The 23,935-nt window shown below is 36.0% G+C and overlaps 1 protein-coding gene and 1 pseudogene across 6 annotated transcripts; one reads left to right on the plus strand and one right to left on the minus strand.

Moving 5' to 3' along the window:
* Positions 1-863: 863 nt before the first annotated feature.
* Positions 864-11,162, minus strand: LOC127504155 (E3 ubiquitin-protein ligase TRIM39-like; annotated as a pseudogene).
* Positions 11,163-11,583: 421 nt separating this feature from the next.
* Positions 11,584-20,577, plus strand: c21h5orf15 (chromosome 21 C5orf15 homolog). Of its 6 annotated transcripts, XR_007927302.1 has the most exons (5): positions 11,584-11,750; positions 14,562-15,214; positions 19,133-20,191; positions 20,273-20,310; positions 20,380-20,577. XR_007927302.1 is itself a non-coding variant. In XM_051878658.1 (3 exons), exons 1-3 carry the CDS (start codon positions 11,642-11,644, stop codon positions 19,262-19,264), a joined length of 894 nt encoding a protein of 297 aa, XP_051734618.1. In that variant the 5' UTR covers positions 11,584-11,641; the 3' UTR covers positions 19,265-20,577. The 6 variants fall into 6 exon arrangements, 1 of the variants encoding a protein (XP_051734618.1); XR_007927300.1 differs by having other exon boundaries at positions 19,133-20,333; positions 20,409-20,577; XR_007927299.1 differs by having other exon boundaries at positions 19,133-20,310.
* The last annotated feature ends 3,358 nt before the right edge of the window (positions 20,578-23,935 follow it).

Consider the following 23,935-nt stretch of genomic DNA (forward strand, 5'->3'; position numbering starts at 1 on the left):
TAATGTTTTTAAGGTATTTTTGTTTTCAGACAATTTAATTGAAGTGAGGTATTAAGAGGTTTAGTATTTAGATATTTAGATTTATGAATGTGGAATTTAGCTAGTAACAAGATCAAATTAATAACATAAAACTGACTTTTTTTAAGATTGCTCAATAAAACCTAGTACCACATCCTTGCGTTGCACTTTCTCCCATTCAAAACAATACGAGTGACGTGTCTTGTGTTATTCTGTATTCTTTGCTTAAACCTCACCTTATACTGTATCATGGCACATTACCGTATAAATATATTATTTCTAACAAAGTGAAATAACTTATTCATAGATGTTATCCCATAAATGCACACATTAGTAGATATATTACTGTTTGTGATAAATGTACTTTTTGCAACATATTCAGGTATATTTCTCTATTTCATTTTGGATTGATTCCAAGATAGAATGACAAATAACTTTACATTTGAAACCTTGTGACATTTTACTTTATCAAACTCATTTTATTCTGAAGAACAAAATTACATCTTTTAATTATCTTGGTAAAGTTTTACGTTCATAAGAAAACCTCATATATTGTCTTTTGTTACTGATCTCATGATATACTTTGAAACTTTCAAATATGAAAACACAAAAACAAGAAACTCATAAAAATAATTACAATTTCAAAGCGTTTCAGATTTATGTAACTGCCCAAACATATGGATCGCTTCTACAGAAGTGGTGTAAAATTCCTGATGGTCTCACTCTTAATTCTTTTGCAGTTAACATGTTTATAAGGCCACCTAGAATGTGTGAATTGTATGTACAAATCAAACCAATGACCCTGATTTATGGTTGTGAACCTAGAATGTAAGAATCAAGTCAAGTTATTTCTATAGCGCTTTATACAATACAGATTGTTTCAAAGCAGTTTTACAGTGATAACAGGAAAATGATGATCACTAATGCAAAAAGTTCATTTCGGCAGCTCTAAAAGAGAATAGTGATAATGTCATTGTTCAGCTGAAGTCAGTTCAGTGTCGATTCAGTTCCATTGTAAAATCATCAATTATTGAATGAGTTAATTTCATCTATAAAGCAGCTCTGCAGAAAACAGTGATGTCCTCCTCATGCTCTCATCCAATAGTGTCAGTGCAGTCAGATCAATAATACTGTTGAATATTAAAGTGCCCCTGTGGTGAAAATCAAGTTTTTAATGTTGTTTATATGTCTATGTGATGTTTTTAATATGCTTTAAGACAAAGCAAGTGCAAATTCATCAGTCAACACCATTGCTGAGTATTTTCTCTTTAAAACTGCAGTAAAAAAAAAGAGTCTTAAACCCGTGGTTTGAATTCGCTGGTGTTTCTGACGTCACAAACTACCTTAACCAATCATGCTAACGTGTGATTGTCAACAAGTGGATCTCTGAGCTGGTGGGAGTAAGTGGAGGCGGGGCTAATTAGCATATTCATAGAACCCCATATACTAAATGAGGCAAGGGTGTAGAGTTACAATCAAGCTATTTTAAGGAATTTCAAGGAAAAATATGTTTAAATATGTCATTTTGGTGATCAAATATGAGTTTTGAGGGATCAAATTATTGACTACAGGGGGACTTTAATGGTACTTTTCCACTGCATGGTACAGCGCAACTATAACGATCAGTCTATAATCCCACCCACTTTGAAGCGGTACTAATGGCAGTGGAAAAGCAAACCGAGCCAAGCGCAGTGTTAAAGCACCAAACGTGTCACACTCAATTAATTGTTGTGAATCCCACTCAAAAATATCTGCTACATATGGTGAGATAATCATGTAGGGTTAATATTGGACACAATAAAACAATTAACAACAATTAATCACTTGTAAATGATGTAAACTGATGATTCTCATCCTTTGAGTTAACACATACATTTTTGATGTTTTTAAACATTATTTACATGCAGCCTTATTTTCATCCAGTATTTCATATTAGGGGTATAAATTCATTTATTGTAATTGACAGGTGTGATGATCAGTGGAGTTGAGTTTTTACCTCCATCATTAAGGCCTGGGCAAAAATATGGACAGAGTTTGTCAGTGAAAGACTGACCAGTGAAAGAGTAGATATGAGAGCTGGACTCCACATCATAAAAGGAGACCAGACCCTCCTCATAATCCACAAACACACCGACCCGCTGCGGCTTCACTCTCAGAGACAGAGAGACAGGAGGACCATCAAAGGCTTTATATTTATTTTCATTCCTCAGAACCACAGCCCAGTATCCATTACTGGGTCTCAGTTTGATCTCTCCCTTCCTGATAATGGATTCTCTGGCCACTCCTAAATCCCAGTTAGTCTTTTCCTTGACCTGCACCTCAAAATAAAATCTCCCTAAGGAGAATCCCTCCTTTCCCAAAACAAGTATACATTGATCAAATCTCTCTGGTTTGTCTGGGAGTTTCTGACTAATGTCTCCACATCTCACTTGTTTTCCATCATCAGACAGGATGAGGCTTGGATGAGCTGTATCAGGATCCAGAGTCACATCCACTGAGAAAACAAAGAATATAAATTACAAATGCAAAATACAAAGATTTTGTGATGATAATGTTTTTAATATTTAATCGGTTTTTAATCATTAGTTCAGTAATGAAGCTGTGAGTATAGTGCAGACACACACACTGTACCTGCATACTGCTGCATCCTCTTCAGCTCTGCAGAGACTAATGAAAATAAAACATCATCAGATCTATGAGATGTGTGGAATTATAGACAAGCTTTAAGGTTATATTTAAAGAACTGAATAAATATCATGTTTTATCTGATCAATGTGTGTGTCTTTTTTAGCACCGCTGAGCTGTTCAAGCTACAGGCCTGATATTTCTGGCACACCTCTCTTCTCACGAAGATCAGATCTGCCTCTAAAACCCATGATGTCTATTAATTTGATTGTCTGCTTTTGTAGTTTTGGTGAAACTGGTGCGATTTCATTTTAAAACACATAACTTTTGCTACAGTTACCAAGGTCCAGAGTTGGGAAGGTTACTTTTGAAATATATTCTGTTACAGTTACAAAAATTATTTAGTAACGTAATCCAAGCACCACAATATGAAAGTAATGTAATCCAATTACTTTTGGATTCCTTTAAAGTCACATATGTAAATAAAGTCAGGTAAAAAGTAATACCAACAAAGTACTTTTATAAATTTAAAATAAAAACTAATAAAAACTTCTAAAACTAAGCAATCGTGTCTTGTTTCACCAACTTCCAACTAGAGATTACACACATACACACACACACACACAGATATATATATACACAGTATATATATATATCTATATATATATATAGGTGTGTATGACTTTCTTCTTTTTTGATGAACACAGTCTGAAATATTTTAATATCCTGATGCATCCGAGCTTTATAATGGCAGTGAAAGGGATCAATGAGTATGAGCTGAAGAAAGTGCATCCATCCACATCCATCCACCATAAATGTACTCCACTCGGCTCCGGGGGGTTAATAAAGGCCTTCTGAAGTGAGACAATGCGTTTGTGTAAAAAAAAATATCCATATTTAACAAGTTATGAAGTAAAATATCTCGCTTCCGCACAAGCCACCTTCCGTATTCAAGTTACGAAGAAAGTGTAAAACTCTTGCAGTTCACGAAGCTTACGCTACGTCCTACACCTTCCCTATTCAACTTATGAAAATAGCTTAACTGATGCGACAGCAGTTTACACTTTCTTCATAACTTGAATATAGAAGGCAGTCTGGCAGAAGCTAGATATTTTATTTCATAACTGGTCTGGATATTTTTTTACACAAATGCATTGCTTCACTTCAGAAGGCCTTTATTAACCCCCCGGAGCCGTGTGGAGTACGTTTATGATGGATGGATGTGGATGGAGACACTTGCTTCAGCTTCGTACTCGTGACCCCTGTTCACTGTCATTATAAAGCTCGGATGCGTCAGGATATTTATTAAAATATCTCAGATTGTGTTCATCAGAAAGAAGAAAGTCATACACACCTAGGATGGATTGAGGGTGAGTAAAGCTTGGAATAATTTTCATTTGAAAGTGAACTAATCCTTTAATCTACATTTTCCAGCTCATTTTCCGTTAGAAACGTACATACAACTGCAATCATACAAACTATGGAATTTTAAATCACTAACAAACACTACATTTTAGCCAACATAATTTCTGTGCTAGTCGTAACTGCAAAGTTGGAAGTTGAGTCCTTTGTTAAAGAAAGCGTCTTCATAACTAGAAGGCATAATTTATGCTGTACAGCCTTTTTTCTCTTTGAAAACAAAATAACTGTGAAATTTCCAGAAATACTGTAAAAACATTTTTCCCTACAGGAAGCATCATAATTAATAACTCGGGCCGTTTACACGACACCGTTTTCAACTTAAAAAAAAGACTTAAGAAAAGGGTTCTTGCTAAAAAGAAATACTGTGATGTCAGAGTCTTAATGACTCTGAAATACAATGTTTATCCTCAGACAACAGAGGACCACTTGAGTAACCACTAACTCTCGTCTCTCTCTCATTTATTGTTAAGCTAAGTTTTCAGTGTACAGTCCAAGACCTGTAACTACATAATCACACACTTCCCTTATTTCAGCTTGAACCAGACTCATTATTCATAACTGATTCTTTTTACTATATAAAAAGATGATGAATATATATCTGTATGGTGTATTTGATACTGTCGTACCAATTAGCGTGAGTTTCTCCTGTAGAGTGTCCTGCAGTTGAGTTAGAGCTTTACTCAGAGTCTCCAGACTCGCATCAGTCTTCATACTGATCTCAGACAAGTTCCTGGTGATTCTAGGGCTGCACAGGGATGAGTAGGTCTACAGCAGAAGAGAGGAGAAATCCTTCAGCATGGGGAGTGTTATGGTGTCATATACTGCATTACCATTGATCAGAGAGATGTTGACTGACCTGTAGAAGGTGGAGGTGATCTTCAGTGTGTGAGAGCTCCTCCAGCTCAGTCTTTCTCATCTTTAGCTCCGTGATCTCCTGCTCCAGCTCTTCAATGAGCTCTTCCTCCTGTTTCTCTGCTGCTTTTTGCTGCTCCTCCATCATCTCCAGCAGTTCAGTCTGACATCTCTCAATGGAGCGGATGAGATCAGTGAAGAGCTCAACATGGGCTGCTTTCTCCTTCTCTGTGTTTCTCTGCTCAACCAGGTCAATCAACAAATTATTAGTGGTGTTTTATAAGACAAAGGTCAGTGTTACTATACAGGTGCTGGTCATATAATTAGAATATCATCAAAAAGTTGATTTATTTCACTAATTCCATTCAAAAAGTGAAACTTGTATATTATATTCATTCATTACACACAGACTGATATATTTCAAATGTTTATTTCTTTTAATTTTGATGATTATAACTGACAACTAAGGAAAATCCCAAATTCAGTATCTCAGAAAATTAGAATATTACTTAAGACCAATACAAAGAAAGGATTTTTAGAAATCTTGGCCAACTGAAAAGTATGAACATGAAAAGTATGAGCATGTACAGCACTCAATACTTAGTTATGGCTCCTTTTGCCTGAATTACTGCAGCAATGCGGCGTGGCATGGAGTCGATCAGTCTGTGGCACTGCTCAGGTGTTATAAGAGCCCAGGTTGCTCTGATAGTGGCCTTCAGCTCTTCTGCATTGTTGGGTCTGGCATATCGCATCTTCCTCTTCACAATACCACATAGATTTTCTATGGGGTTCAGGTCAGGCGAGTTTGCTGGCCAATTAAGAACAGGGATACCATGGTCTTTAAACCAGGTACTGGTAGGTTTGGCACTGTGTGCAGGTGCCAAGTCCTGTTGGAAAATTAAATCTGCATCTCCATAAAGTTGGTCAGCAGCAGGAAGCATGAAGTGCTCTAAAACTTCCTGGTATACAGCTGCGTTGACCTTGGACCTCAGAAAACACAGTGGACCAACACCAGCAGATGACATGGCACCCCAAACCATCACTGACTGTGGAAACTTTACACTGGACCTCAAGCAACGTGGATCGTGTGCATCTCCTCTCTTCCTTTAGACTCTGGGACCCTGATTTCCAAAGGAAATGCAAAATTTACTTTCATCAGAGAACATAACTTTGGACCACTCAGCAGCAGTCCAGTCCTTTTTGTCTTTAGCCCAGGCGAGACGCTTCTGACGCTGTCTGTTGTTCAAGAGTGGCTTGACACAAGGAATGAAACCCATGTCTTGCATACCTCTGTGCGTAGTGGTTCTTGAAGCACTGACTCCAGCTGCAGTCCACTCTTTGTGAATCTCCCTCACATTTTTGAATGGGTTTTGTTTCACAATCCTCTCCAGGGTGCGGTTATCCCTATTGCTTGTACACTTTTTTCTACCACATCTTTTCCTTCCCTTCGCCTCTCTATTAATGTGCTTGGACACAGAGCTCTGTGAACAGCCAGCCTCTTTTGCAATGACCTTTTGTGTCTTGCCCTCCTTGTGCAAGGTGTCAATGGTCGTCTTTTGGACAACTGTCAAGTCAGCAGTCTTCCCCATGATTGTGTAGCCTACAGAACTAGACTGAGAGACCATTTAAAGGCCTTTGCAGGTGTTTTGAGTTAATTAGCTGATTAGAGTGTGGCACCAGGTGTCTTCAATATTGAACCTTTTCACAATATTCTAATTTTCTGAGATACTGAATTTGGGATTTTCCTTAGTTGTCAGTTATAATCATCAAAATTAAAAGAAATAAACATTTGAAATATGTCAGTCTGTGTGTAATGAATGAATATAATATACAAGTTTCACTTTTTGAATGGAATTAGTGAAATAAATCAACTTTTTGATGATATTCTAATTATATGACCAGCACCTGTAGCTCATAATTCAGTGTATTAAGGGTTTTTCAAAATAACTCCATCCTGAACTGACTGCGCTGAATGTTTCTTCAAAGTGATCAAAGTAAAAACGAATAAAAAAGCAGCATGTAATCACGATTGCAACAGTGCTTTTATACAGAAATTCACTAAACACTAATTTAATATTCAGTATCTCACATTATAGACACAATACTGGCAGTTACTTTGTCTACAGCAAACACAAAACACAAATCACCAGAGTTAAATAAACTCTGCTTTAAGTACATATGGTCCCTCTCTAAATAGTGTTAAAGTAACACTGAAGCAGAGTTTAAGTTAATGAGACAATTAAGCGATTAATTAAGTGATGAATGAGTATTAGTGATGAACACCTGCTGTTAACAAGCAGAATCACTGAAGAAAAGATAATCCTCCTTTCCTGAGATCTTGAGAGATATAATATATTTTATGTTCAGCTGATTTCATCTAAGACTGTGGCTGAAGTCAGTTGTAGTTCTTGTGTTTCTCTTTTTGTCACTGATTTTGCTTGTTAACAGCAGGTGTTCATCACTAACGCTCAATCACCACTTATTTAATCGCTTAATTATCTCATTAATTTTAACTCTGCTTCAGTGTTACTTTAACACTATTTAGAGAGGGACCATATGTACTCTAATCAGAGTTGATTTAACTCTGGTGATTTTGCTGTGAACTTACAAAAAAACGTTAATGTTATGAAGCAACCAAAATACTTTTTGTAGGCCAAAAAAATAAAAAATAAATAACGACTTTATTCAACAATATCTAGTGATGGGTGATTTCAAAACACTGCTTCATGAAGCTCTACGAATCTTTTGTTTCGAATCAGTGGTTCAGAGTGCCAAAATCATGTGATTTTGGTAAACGAGGCTTCGTTACGTCATAAGTGTTTCGGAATTTCAATAGTTCACCTGAATTTGGCAGTTTGATTCATGCACCGAACCCTTTAAACACGCAACCCTTTAAACCAAATCAGTTAAGATCAATGATTCTTTCAAAGACTTGTCGCTTGTCGCCACCTACTGGTCTATCGATGTACCCTGCAGAAAGAGTCACTGTAAAATCCCCACCACTAAACACTGACAGTCTGTCTGGAACAAACAAAGACAAGTGGATTGATACAAACTGTGAAAAGTCCTCTGAATTACATAATTTAACTGACTTTTCTGACTTCTGATGAGTGTTTGATATCTTGAATCTTCTTGATTCTGTCCTGGATCATCTGCTGCACACCTTTCTGTGTTTTCATCAGTTGAGCCTAAAGGCAGAACAACACAGACACATTTATCATAACAGAGATTTACTGTCTTGTCAGGAAACTTACACAGTTGTTTTCATAATAAGCTTTTATTTCACAGGTTTAAATAAAATGTGTGTTGAGGCCTTAAAAGACCATTAAAAGTAGTTTTAATCGTAACTTCTACCTTCTTTTCTTCACTCTCCTCTTCTAAAGGAACAGTGTTGTGGTTCTTGTGGTCTGTCACGTCACACATCGGACACACACATGTCTGATCATCTCTACAGAACAGCTCCAGAGGTCTCTCATGTTTCTGACATATATAGTCCTCCAGATTACTCACAGGATTGATCAGTTTGTGTTTCTTTAAACCTGCCACTCTCAAATGACGCTCCAGGTGAGTTTCACAGTAAGAGCTCTGACACACCAGACACGACTTCAGGGCTTTCCGCTTTCTTTCCTCACAGATGTCACACAGAACTTCAGTTTCTTTAGAACTTCTGTTTTTTTCTCAGGACTTTTCTTCTTATAGTGATCTACAATCTCTCGAAGTGTGGTATTAATCTTGAGATCAGGTCTGTGCTTGAATGTTTCTTTACAGTATGGACAGCTGCAGGTCTGGCTGTTGTCCCAGCACTTATTCAGACAAGTCTTGCAGAAGTTGTGTCCACATGGAGTGCTGACAGGATCAGTGAACACGTCCAGACATATAGAGCACTGAAGCTCTTCAGTCAGTGGACCACTGGAGGATGACAAATCTGGAAAGAGAAATTATGAGAATTAATGACCTTCAGTAGTAATCAAATGTAGTTTGACAGAATGTGAACATTGTGCAGAGCTAGAATCTGAACAACGTGGCTACTTTGAAGAAGCTTAAATATAAGATAGTTTTGATTTGTTTAACATTTTTGCTCACTACATAATTCTCATAGGCCTACTTTGTTTGTGTTATTTCATAGTTCTTATGACTGAAGTGTGGAAAATTGCCATAATTAAGAATGAGCTGTTCAAAAATTCACTTGTGCTGTACATTCTTCAGCAATAGTCATCCATTAAATAATGTTTTCCATTAAAGGAAAATGAAAGTCATGCAGCAAATCTTTTTTCTTAACTTACCTGCAGTCAGACTTACACTCTGTCCTCTGGTCTCTCTTCCTTTTGATGATATTGATGCCGATTCTGCCATTGCTCTTCCCTTATTTAAGCCTTTTCAAGATGAACCACAAAAAAACTAAACTAGGGGCTGCTGATCAGAAAAATACAAATTATTAATTCTCTCCTCAAAATAAACAGATATGTTTTAGGACTGTGTAATTAGGGGCCAAGCACTGAAGGTGCGATGGCACCTATTGTAATCGTTAGTTCTTCTTCTTCTGCTCTTGAGTCTACGGCAGCCTATAGAACCGTATGGTTAACCAATCCGATTTTGTAGTCTCTAACTCAATCCTTCTAGCACCACCAACTGCCCAAAATTTCACATACATTTATGCTAATAACTTTTGAACCATAAGGGCTAGAAACAAAATTCTTTTGTCCTCTGATTCCTTGGCACAAGATGATTCGATGCCATGAAACTATGAAGTCATGAAACTTTCCTCCATTTTGAAATTCCTGAAAAACCTACTTTTTCTAACTCCTCCTAGGCCGTTGCTCCAATTTTCATTTTAATAAAACCAGATCATCTTCAGACCATGCCCACAAAAAGTTATAGTATTCAAGTCAATCCCTCAAACCATTTTCGAATAACTCACAAAAATTTTATGTGAAGCTTGTGAAAATATATTTAAGGCTGTATCTCCACAATGCTTTATCGTAATCAGACCAAACTTGTTACATCACAAGCATGACCTGAAGTTACATGCTGCGTTTCAACGCATCGCCACCTACTGGTCTGGATATACGAAAAATTTATATTTTTGCTTATAACTTATAAACGGTTTGTCCAAAAATCATAATAATGGTCTTGTTAGATTCGGGGCGGCATTCCGAGTTAAATGATATCCAATTTTCCCATATCGACCATTTTGCATTTTGTAGTAAAATGTTGTATTTTATGAACACATCAGCATATTGTTACGGAACTTGGCATAATGACCTGAAGGAGCCTGAGATGTTTCGAGCCAGCGCCACCTAGTGATAAAATCAAATATTCACATGCTTAGAACTTTTATTGTGGTCGACTTATTTTCATGGGAGTCATCTCCTTAGATTCCTGAATCCTTACCGAGTCCAACGATACCAAACATGCTAGGTTCCTCTTATAGTTTGTGCAACGTTGTGATTTAGCATTCAAACAACTTTCGTGAATATCTTCGAAACCGTTAGTCCGACCGAGACAAAACCACCCTAGGAAAAACATACCTCAAAAAATATTGCTGTCATTTTAATTACAAAATGACAAAAAAAAATCCAAATCTGTAACTGCAATGGTTTTGCATATTGCTATATTTTACGAATGCACTGGCATATTGTTACAAAACTCAGTGTCTTCGGCACCATGCACGGAAGGTACTCAAAATGTTTTGGGGCAGCACCCCCTTGTGGTCAAAAATTGTAATGAAATTATATTATAAGACATTATACCTCATTACAACTCATTGTATTTCACCTTTTTGCTCAAAATTATCTCCAAATGCCTTTATTTACTAATTTTTACAGTTGATCTGTTTGCTTCTATGATTTCTTCTGTTGTGCTTGGCCCCTTAATTGCTGCTTGCAGCTATATTTTTATATCTATAGTTTCCATGTTGTGTGAAAAACAACAAACTTTACATCCAATCAGTCAAATGACATATACAATACAATTCTGAAACCATTTCAATACAGTGAACAACTAAAGTAGTTGAGTATTTGACATGCTTAGACCTGGTTCTGTTCAACTTTATTCAGTTTGTCATAAATCCTACTAAACCAGAGCAATTCCATCAGAAACCTATTCAGCACAGTCTCTCATTTACCTGTGAGTATCAGATGTGTCCACAAGTCTCTTTGAACGGCTCAATAAATATTCTGTTGTTTAAAGAAGTTGATCGTTTCAGTGGTCCATATTGTTGTTGATCAAGTTAGTTTCATTTTCTCTTCTACAGTGATGTCAGAGCTCTTCCTGTATTTACACATTTACATTTGTCTCTGTATTTGGTGTGTTGGGTTCATGCATGTCTGTATGAGTGTTATGGTGTTATATAATATATATATATATATATATATATATATATATATATATATATATATATATATATATATAAGCAATACCCCAAAGTGATTTTTTTTTTTAAATAAAATAATTAGGGTTATCCCCAGTGGCATAATAATTTTAACAAAATATCAATGATACAACCTTACAAAATCCCCAACTTTTTGTAAATGGACTTTTCTTTTATGATGAACGTTAAACTTTTTAAGAAACTCCTTTAATGTTGGATCCAGTCCTCCATGTAAATCTCGCCTTATATCACACTTTTTGCAACAAATTCCGCGTGAAAATCGAGGACTTTGCAACCCCAGTCACAACGCAGCGACTACACGGAGCATGCGCGCTGACGACGGCATCACTCAAGATGGCGACGTTACGGAAGACTCGATGCGGGGATTCAGCTATGGGAATATTCGCAGTTTTAATGTCACTGCAGATCTTTTCTGTGAGCTGTGTTCCACTAACATCAGCAGGTTAGTGAGGGATTTCCCTTCAAACATCGACGGGTTGTTCACTGCGGCCAGGGGTGTCATTTATTTAACATATAGCTCATACAATCGAGCCCAAGTTTCGTGTGAAAGTTAACCTGTGAATCACTTTCCTTTTTGCCACTTAAATGTCTTTCTCATCAAATGTTTGTCATTGTACGAATAAATAGCACGTTTACATTCTGTTATATAAGCCATAGAAAACTCACACAAGACTCTTTGATTCCGATACCGGAAGTCTCGTGCTTTTTGTGACGTGGTCAGTTTGTCAGCTGCCTTCGTAAACAAAACGTGAACTTTGGGTTTTGACTCCTGAAATCGTGTACAATTTAACAATTTACTCATGGAGGTTAAAATGAAAGATTGCAAAAGAAAAGTTTGTTAACCAGAATATAAAAGGATATTAGAGACCTTTAATACTTCTCGAGTAACAGGCATGCAAACTTGAGGAAAAAAACCCAAAAACAACACAAGTGATTTTTTGCCATTTTTGAACTGTCACGTTGGCAAACAAGATTGCTAAAGTCAACAAATTTTACTAATAGACCTACCATTCTCTGTGTAAAAATAAAATGAAGATGCTGCCATCTTTATAAAGTCAAATTTACACCCTTTAATTTGTCTCCAAATCTCAGGTGAAAATTGTCATTTTGACCATCCTATACAAAATATTGGATTACTCAGTAAATATACATCTGTGACATTTGTCTTTATTCAGAAAAAAATATATATATATATTATAAAATATATGTGTATATGTGATGTGATCTGCGAAAACCCATCACATGGTGAAATATTAACATGTGAAAGCTGAATTCAAGCCCTTTCCAAATCTGTTTTTACTTCTTGTGTGTAATAAAAGTTATGGTTATCTGAAGTCGGCTGATCGCTCTGATTTTCAGGAACAGAATTCTGAGAAAAACGGGTGTAAATAACTGTCACCCCCTTTTTCGCACAGACATGAAAATGCACTATCCAAACATAAATGGTTGTAATTGGAATATAGCCCTAAGGTTGGGCTTGTTTTAAAGAAAACCATTGTCAGATTATTGTAGAAGTGAAATAAATTATGAAAGTGAAATATAAAAAGTTATAGAAGTTTAAGTTTATGAAAAAATAAAAATATAATTGTTTATATTTTATAATAATATATTACAAAGCATGTTTTACTTTTGAACTGCAAGAAAATAAAAGCCAAAAATGTCAACATTCCAAATTTTAGGTTGAAATATTTCAAAAATGAGCTTTCAGTAAGATTTTGTTTGGGCGCAGTACCAAACTTTTTCACTAGATGACACCCAAGCTCCATATCTGACCATTTAAGGGCGCCTCCATTTATTTGAGTAATCTGAACCATATATTTCCATATTTTTTTCATACATTTTATGAAGTAGACATCCTATTCAGAAGTAGTATGGGTAGTTTGGCAGTATTTGATTTGAATTCACCCTCTAATAAACACATAATAAGAACATGTGTTCTCTTGTGCTCCGCCTTCTCATGATAACGTTGTATTAGAAAAAAAAAAATCTTTGCTTGCCGTAGTTTATACAAGACTGGCGGGAAATTTGCATTAATACACCTTCATTCTACATGTTATGTGTGGTTTATTTTGATAGGTGAACTGTCTTTGTAGTGTTACGAAAGGGAAAGCTATGGTCGTTTTTTTTTTTTTTTTACCTCCGCTGGGAGTGTTCTCAAACAGTAACGTTCGAGAAAGACAGTCTTGCCACTATAAATCGCTATTTTTCTGCACTTAACAGGTGAATTTTGCCAAGATGTTTTCCAGACAAGATGTTATAGAATGATAATTTAATGAATACCCAATTTTGACAAAAAAAAATGACATTCAACCTATTTTTTGACTTTACTGAAAACGTTCCATCGCAACATCAGACAGGTTTTCCCAGATCTCATCACATATATATTAACAAAATCAAAAAGTTTCTGATTTTTTTTTTTTTTCCTCCAAAAATTTTACGTTCAGCAGGTGCAAATTCATTGACTTTTGAAAATTAAGTAAATTTTTTACCAGGGAAGAAGCTGTTTTGATGCACAGTTGATTGAGGCAATCAGTTACCTCAAAGTTTGCTTTAAAGTTGCCTTGATGTGAACATTTTTATTAGTGTAGACTTAGCTAAGCTAATTCATGCTATCTTGTTAATTTGCTAACATGTTAACAATAGCATGGTATTGATAGCACCTCTTGTCACCATGATGTTAACTCTCCAAAAACCCACATTAACAGAAACTCTTCTAAATTAGCATAACAAAATATTAATCACTACTGAATCTCCCACTTAACAAAAAAAAAAAACAAAAACAAAAAAAAAACATTACGTAACACTTAATTTTAGCATTTACTCTCCCTTTCGAGTGCCATGGGCAAAACATGCTGGGAAATAGAAATCCCAGCCCAGTTTCAGTTAAACTTAAGTTTGTCTAAATTAAAAGAAATAAGTTCATAAAACTCAAAACAATGAAACAGTTCAGTTTACTTAAAATTTATCAGTTCTGTGAACTGAAACGAAGTGCTAAATACTCATAAAAGTTAATTCGACTGAACTAATTTGTTTAATTTAAGTTTGTCCTACTCAAACCAATTAATTATTTTGAGCGTTAGGGTTCACAGTGTGTGATCGTACGTGTCAAAGTTTTAATAGACACAGGTGAATCATTGTCATTAAGAATAAAATCGTGTGGGTGTTTGAATTAAGTTTGCGATCTTTTACGATTAATCATGCAGCTCTACGTGAAACTGTGGCCTGTATTCATTCACATTCATGTCCTCGACAGATGTAAAAGCTCCATCCTCATCTGTTGCGGCACAGGACGTTGTTAAGAATATAAATGCAAACATCACAGTAGCTCCTCATAAGGAAGTGTTGAATACCCAGAACATCAGTAATGGGAGCAAATCGGGCAATGTTTCGATTGCGACGCCAGCTCCCGCTATTGACACCGACAGCAGCACCAAAGCAGCAGTCTCTCCCACCGCTCCACCTACGACCACTGCCGCAGACCAGCACAAAACCACTCCAGAACAGACCACATCTGCCAAACATGGCCCACCAGACACTACCGCTGCACCTGCAAACACGCCAGCAGCCGTCTCCACCCCTGCAGGAGGCAAAGCAGAGAGCACCGTAGATTACACGAGTGAAAGCACGTCTCCAGGACTGGCTCCAGGCTTGAAAGGCAACATAGATGATGAGAATGATGATGATGATGATGATGATAATGATGAATACTTGAGTGAAGCACCTCAACACAACCAGGGTATGGGGAAAGACCACACTCCCCCTGAGAGCGCTGAAGAAATACATGTTCAAATCAAGGACACAACCATCTATACAACCCAGGATGAAGATTCCCACTTCTTCTTTCATCTGGTTGTCATCGCCTTTCTAGTTGCCATCGTGTACATCACCTACCACAACAAGAGAAAGGTATGTGGCAGCTTGTTTGATTGGATGTGGCATTGCAAAACAAAATGGGCTTCTCTTTGATCTAATTGCATTATTTGTAGGGCATTTATGTAATTTAAACAGGTTTTTGAATGTCTAATAAACATTTAATTTCACAAACCTTGCAGTCTTAGTTGAGACTTGCAGACTTTCGTTTTCAAATTAGCGGCAATTGCTTGAATGGTGGGTTATTATTCTTGATGAAAAACACAACTAATCCTTTGCATGTTCCCTATTAGCACTGGGTTTAAATCCAAAATATTGCAAAAATTCAAACATCTTCCGCTATCGTCTTGTCAGTCAGCTCCTCACTCTTGTGATAAATGAAATCTGTCTCCTGCTGCTGATCTGTGCTGCGACTCTTATTCGGCCCATGCAGCATTGAGCAGATGTGTTCAGTTTGTAATTACAGTGTCTGTTTTCTAACTGAACTAAATGATTTTTATTACTATAAAAAAATCAAAACGCCAGTGGGGGCGGTGGCGCGGTGGGCAATTGACGTAACCGGTGTTGTGGTAACGGCGCCGACTATCGCAGCAAGCCTTATATCCACTTTATATCCACTACATGCCACTTTATATATGGTATATTTATCCACTAATACCTGCTTTCTAAGGCATCAGCATCGGCCTTCAAGAAATCAATATCTGTCTACCACTAATTATTTGAGAGAAATGCAATAATTGTGCAGTTTAAAATATAAATTTCAGTCACTTTTTACTATTTAAGGGAAATTTAAATGCGTAATGCGCTGTTGTGTCTCATTTTCCTGTGTAGCACTGCAAACTTTAACCCTGTAACGCCTGACATGTGAAATAACAGTCAGAAAAATAAATTTTTATATTAATATAATTTATATAGATTTCGATCATTATTAATATATATATATTTTTTAATCTAAAAAAAGTTTGCATTTGTTTTTGTTGAGTATCATATTTGAAACATCAGGCTTTTATGGCTCATATAGTATGATATAGAGATAATATAGAGGGAACACCTGAGGCCCAAACTGAGCAAAAATATGCAATTAGATGCAGATATTATTTATATGGCCAGAAAGGGAGTTATTCTCTATATCAGTGTCACTGTTTCTGAACTCTCTGAAACGCCTCCATTGTAGTCTTGAGTTTTCTTCCGGGAATGAACACGTCTTAATATTCCTCATTTAAATATTCATACGCAGAATAAAGGGGCGGGGCGGGGCCTGGTTGAGTTAGTTAGTAGTGTGTTGAAACTGGCGGTTATGGTAAGGGGGGGGATATTTCCCAAACACCAATCACAACACACTGCTCCAGCTGACCAATCAGAGCACATTGTGCTTTTTAGAAGGAGGGGCTTCATTGAGACAGGAACTAAACAGAGCGTTACTGACAGACTGGAAAGAGAGGAGCTGCAACAATGGAGAATATGAGGAAAATAATCAACATTCAAGCAGGAAAACCTGTTCTAGTAGACTCAAAAAGCAAAATCATGACTTTGAGAAAGGGCATAATATATCCACATTAATATGATTAAAAAAATGTATGGATAAGTAATCCTAAATTGCTTCAGTCCAGTAAGTGTTCATCTTGAAATATTACTAACAGTATAAAAGTTTTTTCTTACGTTTACTTTACTTTACAGGTTTATCAGCACTTTTGATCATGAAGATAATTTAGAGGTAGGCTTTCTGTGATAGTTTTACCGGTGTTCAGCCGCAACACCGATTACATCGCCCACCGCAAAAATGTATATAGTAATAAAAATAATTTAGTTCAATTAGAAAACAGACACTACAATTAAAAACTGAACGTGTCTGCTTAATTCAGCGTGAGCCGAACAAGAGTCGCAGCACAGATCAGCAGCAGGAGACAGATTTCATTTATCACGATAGTGAGGAGCTGACTTTCTGTGGAAATGAAGAAGAAAAACAGAATATAAAAAACTCTGTTGTGAAGTACACAAAGACAGCCAGTCGGTGCATGTCGCTAATAAGTGATTTCTGCATGTCTGAATGAACGGTTTCGTCTCACACAAAAACTCACACACGTGATGCTCAGGGTGTTTTCAGTGTCTGCCGTCTCAATATATGAGGACATGAACATATGAACTGTATCTCCAGAGCTGCTTTGAGAGTCTCTTCACAAACTTTTCACTGTTTCATGTGAGGAAAAACTACTGTCAAATACACACTGAAACTGAAACTATGATCTTCACGACAAAGTTTGGTTTAACTTCAAGAAATTATGACAGAAATATCACTACTGTAACTTGAAATGTACTTCTTAACGCAATGAAATTATTATTTCTAAGGAATATCATACAACCAAAATATTTTTTTTATTCATATTTTGAATTTATACAGTTCTCTTGTGCAGCATCTTATTTGACAAAAAATAAAAATGCAATGTTTTGTTGTAAGTTAATTGTTATATTTTCATTTGATTACATTTTTAAAGCTTGATTAAATTGTCAAAGTTTATATACATTTGTATTAAGTCATAAAACACAGAATCCCAAAAAATGAAATGGAAAACACTGAATTTAGGGAAAAATAAAATGGATTTTTAAATTAAAAGGTAGCTACTCTATGGAGTTTGTTTACATTCATTCTCAAGGTCAAACAAATATGTGGAAAGCATTTCCTTCAATGTCAAAAAACAAAAATCGGCCCATTGCTGCTCTTAAAATGTATTAAAAAGACAACGTTTCGACCAAAAAGGTCTTTGTCAGGTCAGACAAAACTGATGAAGACCTTTTTGTTCGAAAGTTTGTCTTTTTAATTTTTGAGAGCAGCAGTGGTAATGTGCCGATTTTTGTTTTTTGACATTCAGGTGTTTCTGATGGTCAAGCACCTGCTCTAAGTTGTTTTGGGATGTGTGCAAACTACTTTCTTCTCGAAAGCATTTCCTTCCCCATTAATGGTAAATGAATATTGTGATAAATATCGATATCCTATGATATGGAAAAAAAATTCGCCCAGTCTTGGCGCATATCAATAAAATTAGAAATGCACTGATATATCGGCCAATAATTGGTATTATCGACAGTTTAAAAACAGCTGATAGTCAGGGCAGATATATCCTGTCAATCAAAAGAGAGCAGGAAAATGCACTGCATTTGTGCTTTGTGTAAAGAAAATGCTAAGAAACCAGTTTGATGTTTAATAATAATAGTAATTATATGAATTAATAACATTCAGAAAGTTAAGAAATATTCATTTAATTTTCAGAATTTAGTTAATGTGATTAATATTAATTTGAGTAATGTTTGTTTATAACTAATGCCGGTTACTCTGAAAAAAGTTGATGAAATGCAGAGAATAAAGTTTTTATTTGCATTTCTTTCAAAATATAGTAAAATATAATGAGAACCCCCAAACTATCGTTATTGGTATCGGCAGATATCACTCTGAATAATCGGTTATCGGTAGAGAAATTTAGTAATTAAAATCACTTGGTTTTTAAACAGAAATGCTTAAAAATGCATGCAAATGTGTAGCTTTCTTGATGGCAACGGCAACGTCATGTGAGCATAACTGCGATAAAGATGATAGTCCATAAATCTCTACCGGTTGACAAATTTCTACCTGTTTATTGTGTCTATCTTTCTATCAGTGATTATGATCAAAAGAAAATAAGCTTAGATGATGTTCAAATTTTATGCCCTTGTTGTTATGGTATTTTCTCTCATGTGGTATCAAAAAATGGTATCAAATATCGATTTTCTAAAAAAGTACTGTATTGTAAAGTTAGAAATTTCAATATCATGTCAACACCAGTTCAGATCAAGCAGTATATAAAATCAAGGTGATGAAATGCATATAAGTGAATAGATTTTCCCCACACATTCAGCATTGAATGATCAAGTCATAATGTCATCATTATTCACCCTTTTCTCTGTATCTTTCCTCTTGTGTAGCTGATGCTGCTGGCTCAGAGTCGCCGCTGGCGAGACGGCTTCTGCTCACGCGGGGTGGAGTATCACCGGCTCGACCAGAACGTCAACGAGGCCATGCCTTCGCTCAAGATGACCAACGATTACATCTTTTGACCATCTGAAGAAGAGGAAACGCAAACAGTTGATTTTGTCTACACATGGTGTCTTATTTAATCAAGGGGAGGAGGGATTGTGCTTTAATAGTCGTTCGTTTATTTCGTGTGCATTCTTTTCTGCTTGTGTGTTTTCTTTGGTGTCTATGACAGCAGATGTTTTGAATGCTGCTGATGTGTGTAAAGTTTTCAGACGGTTTTGTTCTTCAGCAGAATGTAATTTTTTTCGTGTCTGCTGGATCATTGTTGAAGAAAAACAAATGAAGGTTTGTCCCTATAGATATTTGATTAAACCTGCTGTCTGTCACATAGGCCAAGCACAAAATACAGACGATTAATTTGCTCCCATTACAGTGGTTTGTTGACGTTGGCCTCTGTGCTGTGAAGGTGTGTGTTAGAGCTGCACAATTGATTGTTAAAAGATCACAATCTCGATTCAAACACTCAGACAATCTTATTCCTAAATGACAGTGATTCATCTGTCTATTAAACCTTTGACAAGTATAATCACAGCGAACATTCAGATCTGCGTTGGCAGAGAGAGCAGTTGTCATGCATAGCTGTGAAACATTTTTTCAACCACACAATATCATTATTTCTGTGGAACAAATGTTCAAATTCTTACAGAAGTACTGGGATACAAGTTTATAGTTCAGATATAAACACTGATGTCTACGGTAGCGATCAAAACAGAGTAAAAAACCTTTTGGAAGTAACTGATGCTTCAAATAAAGATTGTATCATTACATTGTTACACCACTAGGTGGCGACAAGTGACTGTTAAAAAAATGTATTTGTCATTGAATCATTCATTTAAGAGATTCGTTCAAAAACACTGATACATCCAGTAATGAAACAAGTCTTTGAGTGAGTCATTGAATCATTCAAGACGTGTTCAAAAATGCTGATTCACCCAGTAATGAAACAAGTGAAGTCTTTGAGTGAGTCATTGAATCATTCATTTAAGACATTTGTTCAAAAATGCTGATTCATCAGGGAATGAAACAAGTGAAGTCTTTGAGTGAGTCATTGAATCATTCAAAACATGTTCAAAAATGCTGATTCACCCAGTAATGAAACAAGTCTTTGAGTGAGTCATTGAATCATTCATTTAAGACATTTGTTCAAAAATGCTGATTCATCAGGGAATGAAACAAGTGAAGTCTTTGAGTGAGTCATTGAATCATTCAAGATGTGTTCAAAAAGGCTGATTCACCCAGTAATGAAACAAGTGAAGTCTTTGAGTGAGTCATTGAATCATTCATTTAAAACATTTGTTCAAGAATGCTGATTCATCCACTAATGAAACACGTCTTTGAGTGAGTCATTGAATCATTCATTTAAGACATTTGTTCAAGAATGCTGATTCATCCACTAATGAAACAAGTGAACAAAAAAAAAAAATTGTGATTCTCGATGTATCCAGATTGGTGCAGCTCTAGTGTGTGTTCAGCACAGATCATATGTTGAGAACTCATGCTAACTCCAGAACAGCAGTATTGTCATTGAATGTGTGTTTGCTGCAGCCGTTTCGGGCTGGTCCCCTTTATGTTTGTGTTATAACTTCAGTGAAGTTGTTTTATATTGCACATGATGTCTTGATGATCAGGGTCTGTCGTTCGCCAAAATCAAATTTGTTTTTATTGTTTCCTTGTCTTTCTTTGAAACCACTTTGTGTGAGCATTGCCCAATATCAAACACGACTGTAGCAGCAGCAGAAGTCGTCATATCAGTGTGTGTGTGTGTGTGTGTGTGTGTGTGTGTAGACCTGCTTCAGCTAGAACACTAATAACATATGAACCTTTTCCCTCGTCGGAGCACATGAAGGTTGTGTCTGTGCATGAATACCGCACTTCATCAATAAAGCACCTGCGGACAGTCAGTGAGTGTGTGTTTCATTATGATATTGGATTTTAAGGCAATGCTGTATTATTCGTACACAATTTACATCAGTGAATGACGTCATGTGCATGACAAAGCCTCAACTTTTTTGTCGATTTTTTTTTTTTTTTGTGTTTTCCACTGTTTTAAATCACGTTCAGCCATGCGTTTGATGATTATTATGCATTATCACATAATTTTAGGTGATTACAGCATAATTTCAGATTTTAAACTTAATAATCATGTTGAAGTCATCAGCCTGTCAAAACCCCAAAGATGTGTTTTACTGCTCATTTCAAATCAGTTCAAGTTATCTCAATTACTTTTATTCAAACCACCAGATCTTTTTAATCTAAATACAAAAATATGTGTAATGTAAGTTGCAGGAAATGTAAGTGGGTGTGAAATGTAGGCTTGAATACATACAGATATAAATAAAGAATAAATGCAAAAAAAGAAAAATGTCATTTGTATTTTTGCAATTTGTATTCAATATGTCAAACAGATCAGTGGATAAATCTTACTAATTTGTTTAATTGAATTGTAACGTGTGTGTGTGTGTGTGTGTGTGTGTGTGTGTGTAGCCACTGGGAGGCAGTAGAGTCCATGGAAACAAGTATATCTTGCGATAGAAAGCAGGGCTGTAAAACATTGTCAGTACATTTCCATGATTTCTCCCATATTATAGAGGTTGCAAACAAATAGTTAGCTGATAAAATGAGCATAAAATATATATTCACTACAGAAATTTACAATACATAATTTTTCCAATATTTTATTAATTTCCATGACTTTGTGAGGCCTGGAAATCATCATTTTAAGATTGATATTTTCAGTTTTTCCACAACTGGGACCATACTGAGTGTTTGTAATATTGTTTATAAAGTGTATGATACTGATATAGTAGGCTATAGTATCTTTCTCTCCATCTAGAATCATACACTTGTTGCTGAATGTTAGATTTTTCATTTACTTCATAATATTTCAGTGTGGGGAAAAACAATGAAACATTTACCTGAACTTTACCCTCATATCTTTAGCTTTGTGATATCAATTGCAACTTGCTGATCACATGGTAAATTAAAATATCTTAAATATTAAAAATATCTTCATTTGTATTTTGAAGATTAACCAAAGCAGGTTTGGAATGAGTAAATGATGACAGAATTTTCATTTTTGAAATGAAAAATGTAATAAAATAAGCACACGTGGCAAAACTGCACCAGAAAAAGATTTGATAAGAGAACTGATATTACCCATATCCTACAAAATTAAAAGGCAGGAAACGTGTAATATAAAATATTCAAAGTCCCCCTGTGGTGAAAATCAAGTTTTTAATGTTTTTTATGTCTGTGATGACCATGTTCAAATTCATCAGTCAACACCATTGCTGAGTATTTTCTCTTTAAAACTGCAGTGAAAAAAAGACACTTTCAAAGATACGTCTGTGACGTCACAAACTACCTCGTAACCAATCATGTCAACATGGGGGCGGGCTTTAGCATATCATTAACTATGACTGCTCAAGGGAGCCAATATTATTGTTGATATGAAAAATTGGGTAGATTTAGCAATATGGCGGATGTTTTACAATGTTATGATGAACTATATGCTTTTCTCCACTGATGTTCTGAGTTGTTCAAAGCATTTGTAAGGATATTGATTGTTAGAAGGCAGCTGACTGACTCTGAGATGAAGAACTGAACATGGTTTGTGTAACATTAGCAACACATTATTAGCTGTTTGATAACGTAATCAAGCCAAAGGCTAGTCATATTCATTACCGTTATGTGTCCGACGTTGTAAAAAGCGATACCATTGTTCAGCGTTTACCTCAGTAAGTTGACCGAGTGAGCTGGCGTGAGTGGAGGCGGGGCTAATTAGCATATTCATAGATCCGGGTAAACTAAATGAGGCAAAAGTGTAGAGTTACATTCAAGCTATTTTAAGGCATGAAAAAAAAAATTAAATATGTCATTTCGGTGATCGAAGATAATTTTTTAGGACAAAATTATTTAAAGGGGGACTTCAAAAACTATTGGATAAAAATGAAAACAATATTACATAAATTTCATTTTATTTTCAAATGAAAGGTTAATTATACTTTAAGTTTAAGTACATCTATGTGTTTATTTAAATAGCTTTTTTTTTTCATCATGGCATACTTACAGGTGGGTTTTAGAGGGGTTTTCAAGGACAAAAGGTTGGGAACCACCAGCACATGAAACACTGATACGTTTGGATCCAGTGTGTTCTTTGAGCCGTTCAGCCGACGCTCCAGCACATCTCCTGTCTGGAGGGCACGAGGGGCAGCTTTCATCTGCCACAGGCCCTGTCCCACATCTCCGGGCCCTTTGCATGGCTCTTAATGAGATCATTCATGTCCCACAATACATCTGCAGGGATGCAGGAAATTGCTTTCCAGCTTGAGCAGGAGCTGCTGATGGGGGCTTGATTGTGGTCAGGTGAAAAAAAAAAAAAAACAAGTCTTCAAGACTTGTGATTGAAAAACAGCCACTGAAGGATCTGAAACAACACAAATAATCTTTTTTGATTTAGAGAAAAGACTCAGATAAAACACCATGTATAGATTTCTGGTGTTTTCTTTCTCTTCCTCTGTCTGAGTGGAATCTGATCAATTAAAGGGTTTTATTCGTTCTAGCCAGAGACAAATCTCCTATTGAGTTATCCACATTTTTAAACAGCTGCCAATACAAATGTCTTGTTTCTGTTTTTTAATGCAGTGTTCCCAGGACCGGCCCAAGACTTTATGGGGCCCTAAGCAGAATTT

Source organism: Ctenopharyngodon idella, chromosome 21 (genome assembly GCF_019924925.1).
Source record: "Ctenopharyngodon idella isolate HZGC_01 chromosome 21, HZGC01, whole genome shotgun sequence".
Classification (NCBI taxonomy): domain Eukaryota; kingdom Metazoa; phylum Chordata; class Actinopteri; order Cypriniformes; family Xenocyprididae; genus Ctenopharyngodon; species Ctenopharyngodon idella.

Bases quoted from the DNA above. Each gene is read 5' to 3' on its own strand.
- c21h5orf15 (XM_051878658.1), top strand. From the start codon at position 11,642: ATGGCGACGTTACGGAAGACTCGATGCGGGGATTCAGCTATGGGAATA. The intron at 11,751-14,561 runs GTTAGTGAGGGA...TGTCCTCGACAG, and splicing joins TGTTCCACTAACATCAGCAG to ATGTAAAAGCTCCATCCTCA. The intron at 15,215-19,132 runs GTATGTGGCAGC...CCTCTTGTGTAG, and splicing joins CCTACCACAACAAGAGAAAG to CTGATGCTGCTGGCTCAGAG.